This window comes from Somniosus microcephalus, chromosome 20 (genome assembly GCF_052327205.1).
Source record: "Somniosus microcephalus isolate GS21.2 chromosome 20, FLI_Smic_1.0, whole genome shotgun sequence".
NCBI classification, from domain to species: Eukaryota; Metazoa; Chordata; class Chondrichthyes; order Squaliformes; family Somniosidae; genus Somniosus; species Somniosus microcephalus.
The window spans coordinates 2,517,488-2,525,138 of NC_141006.1; the positions used below are offsets into that span (position 1 = coordinate 2,517,488).

The 7,651-nt window shown below is 54.1% G+C and overlaps 1 protein-coding gene across 1 annotated transcript; it reads right to left on the bottom strand.

Annotated features, from left to right (window-relative positions):
* Positions 1 to 345: 345 nt before the first annotated feature.
* Positions 346 to 6,201, bottom strand: LOC147103022 (ubiquitin-conjugating enzyme E2 L3-like). The gene is made up of 3 exons (XM_085962289.1): positions 6,028 to 6,201; positions 4,076 to 4,262; positions 346 to 1,326 (listed from the first exon to the last, which is right to left on the bottom strand). The coding sequence occupies exons 1-3, from the start codon at positions 6,184 to 6,186 to the stop codon at positions 1,172 to 1,174; spliced, it is 501 nt and encodes a 166-aa protein (XP_085818415.1). The 5' UTR covers positions 6,187 to 6,201; the 3' UTR covers positions 346 to 1,171.
* Positions 6,202 to 7,651: the final 1,450 nt, after the last annotated feature.

A 7,651-nucleotide genomic window follows, 5' to 3' on the forward strand; every position in this document is an offset into this window, starting at 1 on the left:
CAAATTGGTTGCCGCGTTTCCTACACGGCAACACTTCAAAAAAAGTACTTCGCTGGTTTGCGAAGTGCTTTGGGACGGCCTGAGGCGGTGAAAGGCGTTGGATAAATGGGAGTTTCTTTCTTTCTTTCGGCTGTTAGCACAAGGCCCACATTTCCAGGTTCGCCTCGCCCCCCTCCTTCGCTTACCGTTACCGCTGGATGCTCTCCCTGGAATTGGCTGCGCTCGCTGGATGCACGTCTAGGCCCCGATTGGAGTAGGCCGAGGCCCTGTCAAATCGCCATGGCAACGCCATGCGGGCCTGGGCCTGTGTGCGGGGGGCACCAGAGACAGAGACACACACGCAAGTAAGCTTGTCAATCCTACTTTAATCAGCGGAGCGACCCATTGCAGTTAGCTTTAATTCTCCTTCTCGTATTCATTAGAAAAAAGAAATTCTATCGCAGAAGAAATGAGAAAAACTAAAGAGGTCCCACTCATTCCCTCCCTCCCATCCCCGCTCTCCCTCCCTCCCCTCCCCACTCATTCCCTCCCCTCCCTCCCGCTCTCCCTCCCATTCCCACCCTCGTACCCTCCATCCCTTCTTTCCTTCCCTCCATTCTTTACTCCTTCCCACCCTCCCTCCTCTCCTCCCCCTCGCTCCCTCCCTCCATTCTTCCCCCTTCCCTCCTTCGCACCCTCCTCTCTCTCTCCTCGCCTCCCACTCCTCCCTTCTCTCCTTCCCACCCCCCACCTCTCCCCTTCCCTCCCCTCCCGTATACAACCACCCCCCACAAAACCACGATTCCCACCGCCTCCCTTCCCAACTCGTCCGCCCACCCACACGGGACCGACCAAAGCAGCCCCAATGTCGACCACCCGTCCCGCCCCACCAACCTCGAACGCGGGGGCCGAGTATCCTTTCCCCCGGGGATGGTTGTGGGGGGGAGGCTGGGGGGCGGTGGGTGGGTCAGGGTGGGGGGTGGGTTCCCTCCCATTTCCCCTTTCCCTCGTTAAAAAAAATAATCGACAACAAGAACAACAGAAGATAAACAGACCGCGCGTTGACCAGAAAGAGCGAGAGATTAACAATGAAACCAGCTGCAGGACACGGACGGGGCGGGAGGGGCAGGGGGTTGTGGGGCGGGTTCGAGCAGTCAGGGGTCAAAGAGGGTCAAAGGTGAGGCCTGGCCCTTCAATCCACCAGCCGTTTCTCGCTGTATTTCCGCGTGTGCTCCTCCGCGTTTTTGAAGAACTTCTTGCGATCTTTGCTGTATTCCTCGGCCAGTTCGGTCCGTAGTGGGTGCTCGGGTTCAGGGTTGTCAATCAAGTGGACCAGAGATTCGATGACTGCAGTGGGGGCGGGGGGAGGGGAGGATTGGAGTCAGAGAGAAAGAAAGAGAGAACGAGATAAATGCATTGCACATGCGCACGGGCCCGAGAGATAAACCTGGGCCGCATTTCCTTTCCCGCCCCCGTCAACGCTATCACCTCACCAGCCTTCCCGCCTGCCCTGACCCGATCCTCGCGCGCGCGCCATTGACACATTGCTTCACGGCCCACCGGGTGGAGGGCAAAGGGGTGCAAGGGGCAACGGCCGCTCACGCCTCAGGGTCGGTGGCGGGGAGAGGGCGAGGTTGCGGGCGGATGTCAGCAGAGGGACACGGATCACGCTCGTGTGACATTTCAGTGCAATCTGAGCGAGATGAGAGTCGCGCTAGAATATCGGGGGGGGGCAAGGGGGGAAGGGGAATTGCACAAACATGGGAGGGTCACCAACAGGAATTCTTTGTCCCCCCGGGCATATAACCAACTCTCTCTCTCCATCTCTCTCTCTCACACTCATTATCTCTTTCTCTGTCTCTCTTACACACTCTCCTTATCTTTTTGTCTGTCTGTCTCTCTCCCTCTCTCAGACACTCCCGTTATCTCTCTCTCTGTCTGTCTCTCTCCGCCTCTCTCTCTATCACAGACACTCTCTTTATCTCTCTCTTTCTGTCTGTCTCTCTCTCACTCTCTGTCTGTCTTTCTCCTCCTCTCACACACTCCCCTAATCTCTCTCTGTATCACTCCGCCTCTCTCTCTCACACACTCTCCTTATCTCTGTCTGTCTCTCTCTGCCTCTCTCTCACACACACACTCTCTTTATCTCTTTCTCTGTCTGTCTCTCTCTCTCTCACACACACACCCTTTATCTCTTTGTCTCTGTCTCTTATGGCCATCTGTGTCGTTATCTGTTTCTCTTTTTCTGTTTCACTTACTCTGTCTCTCTCTCTCACTATATCTATCTCTCTACACTGTATCTAACCCATGCTGTACTTGCCCTGGGAGCGCTCGATGCTGACACTGGGTATAAAGTGGGGACACATTGTCAGGGTAATGTAGAGGGAGCTCTACACTGTATCTAACCCGTGCTGTACCTGCCCTGGGAGCGCTCGATGCTGACACTGGGTATAAAGTGGGGGCCACACTGTCAGGGTAATGTAGAGGGAGCTCTACACTGTATCTAACCCGTGCTGCACCTGCCCTGGGAGCGCTCGATGCTGACACTGGGTATAAAGTGGGGACACACTGTCAGGGTAATGTAGAGGGAGCTCTACACTGTATCTAACACGTGCTGTACCTGCCCTGGGAGCGCTCGATGCTGACACTGGGTATAAAGTGGGGGGGACACTGTCAGGGTAATGTAGAGGGAGCTCTACACTGTATCTAACCCGTGCTGTACCTGCCCTGGGAGCGCTCGATGCTGACACTGGGTAAAAGGTGGAGACACACTGTCAGGGCAATGTAGAGGGAGCTCTACACTGTATCTAACCCGTGCTGTACCTGCCCTGGGAGCGCTCGATGCTGACACTGGGTATAAAGTGGGGGGGACACTGTCAGGGTAATGTAGAGGGAGCTCTACACTGTATCTAACCCGTGCTGTACCTGCCCTGGGAGCGCTCGATGCTGACACTGGGTATAAAGTGGGGACACACTGTCAGGGTAATGTAGATGGAGCTCTACACTGTATCTAACCCATGCTGTACCTGCCCTGGGAGCGCTCGATGCTGACACTGGGTATAAAGTGGGGGGGGGCAATGTCTTGGGTCATGTAGAGGGAGCTCTACACTGTATCTAACCCATGCTGTACCTACCCTGGGAGCGCTCGATGCTGACACTTGGTATAAAGTGGGGACACACTATCAGGGTAATGTAGAGGGAGCCCTACGCTCTATCTAACCCGTGCTGTCCATGTGCTAAAGACTTCCTGTTAAATGGGTCCCTGATGGAGAGACTCCGTTAGATGGGTCCCTGATGGAGAGACTCCGTTAGATGGGCCCCTGATGGAGAGACTCCGTTAGATGGGTCCCTGATGGAGAGACTCCGTTAGATGGGTCCCTGATGGAGAGACTCCGTTAGATGGGTCCCTGATGGAGAGACTCCGTTAGATGGGTCCCTGATGGAGAGACTCCGTTAGATGGGTCCCTGATGGAGAGACTCCGTTAGATGGGTCACTGATGGAGAGACTCCGTTAGATGGGTCACTGATGGAGAGACTCCGTTAGATGGGTCCCTGATGGAGAGACTCCGTTAGATGGGTCCCTGATGGAGAGACTCCGTTAGATGGGTCCCTGATGGAGAGACTCCATTAGATGGGTCCCTGATGGAGAGACTCCGTTAGATGGGTCCCTGATGGAGAGACTCCGTTAGATGGGTCCCTGATGGAGAGACTCCGTTAGATGGGCCCCTGATGGAGAGACTCCATTAGATGGGTCCCTGATGCAGAGGCTCCATTAGATGGGTCCCTGATGGAGAGACTCCGTTAGATGGGTCCCTGATGGAGAGACTCCGTTAGATGGGCCCCTGATGGAGAGACTCCGTTAGATGGGTCCCTGATGGAGAGACTCCGTTAGATGGGTCCCTGATGGAGAGACTCCGTTAGATGGGCCCCTGATGGAGAGACTCCATTAGATGGGTCCCTGATGGAGAGACTCCGTTAGATGGGTCCCTGATGGAGAGACTCCGTTAGATGGGTCCCTGATGGAGAGACTCCGTTAGATGGGTCCCTGATGGAGAGACTCCTTGTCGAATGATCCCGAGGTCGCGTCAACCTTTACCTTGCATGGTCCTGGTGGCGGGTTTCCAATTATCAGCGCTGATGATGGGCAGGCACACTTGTCCCTTCTCGTCGATGTTGGGGTGGTAGATCTGGGTCTTGAACGTGATCTTTGGAGGTTTGAAGGGGTATTCTGAGGGGTAGTTGATGTGAATCCTGAACGCACCCTTGTCATATGGGGGTTGTTGCTGTTAGAGAGAACAGGACAAAGAGATTCAATACTTAACCCAGAGTGTTCACGTTGAGTGTTGCGCTGTGGCAGATTACACCCTTCTTTACCCATTTTCCCTGCTCTCCAGTCTCCATTTCCTACTTCATTCCCTTTTCTCCATTGACCAATTCCCTGCCTTCTAGTCTCCCATTCCCTGTCCAGCTATTCCCCCACTCCCTGTGCCCATTCTACCTCCTATGCCCTGTTTCCTTGTCTTCTAGCCCCCAATCCCTATTGTGCTTTTCCCTCGTTCCCCGTCCTTTACTCCCCACATTCCCTGTCCTCTATTCCTCCACTCCCTGACCCTAATGCCCATTCCCCCATTGTCCACTCCCCATTGCCCATTCCTTTTCTCTAATCCCTATACACTATCTCCATTCCCTCATTCCCTATCGCCAATCCCCTATTCCCTATCTCCAATCCCCTATTCCCTATCTCCAAACCCCATTCCCTATCTCCAATTCCCATTCCAATTTCCAATCCCCATTCCCTATCTCCAAACACCATTCCCTATCTCCAAACCCCATTTCCTATCTCCAATCCCCATTCCCTATCTCCAATCCCCTATTCCCTATCTCCAATCCCCCATTCCCTATCTCCAATCCCCTATTCCCTATCTCCAATCCCCTATTCCCGATCTCCAATCCCCCATTCCCTATCTCCAATTCCCATTCCAATTTCCAATCCCCATTCCCTATCTCCAATCCCCATTCCCTATCTCCAATCCCCATTCCCTATCTCCAATCCCCATTCCCTATCTCCAATCCCCATTCCCTATCTCCAATCCCCATTCCCTATCTCCAATCCCCATTCCCTATCTCCAATCCCCATTCCCTATCTCCAATCCCCCATTCCCTGTCTCCAATCCCCATTCCCAATTTTCAATCCCCAATTCCCTATCTCCAATCCCCTATTCCCTATCTCCAATCCCCATTCCCTATCTCCAATCCCCCATTCCCTGTCTCCAATCCCCATTCCCAATTTTCAATCCCCAATTCCCTATCTCCAATCCCCCATTCCCAATCTCCAATCCCCCATTCCCTATCTCCAATCCCCCATTCCCTATCTCCAATTCCCCCATTCCCTATCTCCAATCCCCCATTCCCTATCTCCAATTCCCATTCCCTATCTCCAATCCCCCATTCCCTATCTCCAATTCCCCCATTCCCTATCTCCAATTCCCCCATTCCCTATCTCCAATCCCCCATTCCCTATCTCCAATCCCCTATTCCCTATCTCCAATCCCCTATTCCCTATCTCCAATCCCCCAGTCCCAATTTCCAATCCCCTATTCGCAATCTCCTATCCCCCAATCCCTATTTCCAAACACCCATTCCCTATCTCCAATCCCTATTCCCTATCTCCAATCCCCCATTCCCTATCTCCAATCCCCCATTCCCTATCTCCAATCCCCCATTCCCTATCTCCAATCCCCATTCCCTATCTCCAATCCCCATTCCCTATCTCCAATCCCCCATTCCCTATCTCCAATCCCCCATTCCCTATCTCCAATCCCCCATTCCCTATCTCCAATCCCCCATTCCCTATCTCCAATCCCTAATTCCCTATCCCAATTCTCTATTTCCCCATTCCCTATCTCCAATCCCTAACTGCCATTCCCCATATGCTATCTGCATCCCAGACTGCCCATGGCCCATTCCCCATCTCCGCCCGCTCTTTCTCCAAACCCTATCCCCATCCCAGACCGCCCAGCACCTATCTGCAATCCCTTGAATACTTACAGGTAAAATGAGGCCTTGCCAGAAGAAGGCATTGTCGTCTGATTGCATGATGCGTATGTAGGCTTTATCCGCTTTCTTGATATCTGTAAGCTCCTGAAAAACAGGAACAGAAGACAATTGGACAACATGAAATCCGTAACCAAGACAGCCTGTCAACATCGTATGGTCCGAAGGCTGAACTACTCCTCAAACATTGATGTCATTGTTCAATTAAGCACAATTTCTTTCTTTCCTAAGAAATGTTAGGTGTCAGGTATGGTTCAGGGGGTCTCACTCTCGCTTCTGAGTCAGAAGGTCATGGGTTCGAGCCCCACTCCAGAGACTGGAACCCCATAATCCAGGCCGACACTCCCCTCGGTTGTCAGTACTGAGGGAGCGCCGCACTGTCGGAGGGGCGGTACTGGGGGATCGCTGCACTGTCGGAGGGCCAGTACTGAGGGAGCGCTGCACTGTCGGAGGGGCAGTACTGAGGGAGCGCTGCAGTGTCGGAGGGGCAGTACTGAGGGAGCGCTGCAGTGTCGGAGGGGCAGTACTGAGGGAGCGCTGCACTGTCGGAGGGGCAGTACTGAGGGAGCGCTGCAGTGTCGGAGGGGCAGTACTGAGGAAGCGCTGCAGTGTCGGAGGGGCAGTACTGAGCGAGCGCCGCACTATCGGAGGGGCGGTACTGGGGGATCGCTGCACTGTCGGAGGGGCAGTACTGAGGGAGCGCCGCACTGCCGGAGGGGCAGTACTGAGGGATCGCTGCAGTGTCGGAGGGGCAGTACTGAGCGAGCGCCGCACTATCGGAGGGGCGGTACTGGGGGATCGCTGCACTGTCGGAGGGGCAGTACTGGGGGAGCGCCGCACTGCCGGAGGGGCAGTACTGAGGGATCGCTACACTGTCGGAGGTGCCGTCTTTTGGGTTGAGACCCCGTCTCCCCTCTTAGGTGCACATAAAAGTTCCCACGGCTACTACATAGTGCTATATAAAGGCAAGTTGCTGTTGCTGTTCTGTTGCAGTTAGATAACTCAGAGCCACAACAACATTTAAACAGCACCTACAATGTAATAAATCGTCCCAAGGCACATCACAGGAGCGATTATCAAACAAAAACTGACACCGCGCCACAGAAGGAGATGTTAGGACAGATGACCCAAAGCCTGGTCCAGGAGGTAGGTTTTAAGGAGCGTCTTAAGGAGGAGAGAGAGAGACGGAGAGGATTGGGGAGGAAATTCCCGGGCTTAGGGCCCAGGCAAATGAAGGAATGGCCGCCAATGGTGGGCCGACGAACATTGGTGGATGCGCAAGAGGCCAGAATTGGAGGATCGCAGAGCACAGGGTTCTGGGGGCTGAAGGAGGTTACAGAGATAGGGAGGGTTGTAGGGCTGGAGGAGGTTACAGAGATAGGGAGGGTTGTAGGGGCTGGAGGAGGTTACAGAGATAGGGAGGGTTGTAGGGGCTGGAGGAGGTTACAGAGATAGGGAGGGTTGTAGGGGCTGGAGGAGGTTACAGAGATAGGGAGGGTTGTAGGGGCTGGAGGAGGTTACAGAGATAGGGAGGGTTGTAGGGCAGGAGGAGGTTACTGAGATAGGGAGGGTTGTAGGGACTGGAGGAGGTTACAGAGAAAGGGAGGGTTGTAGGGGC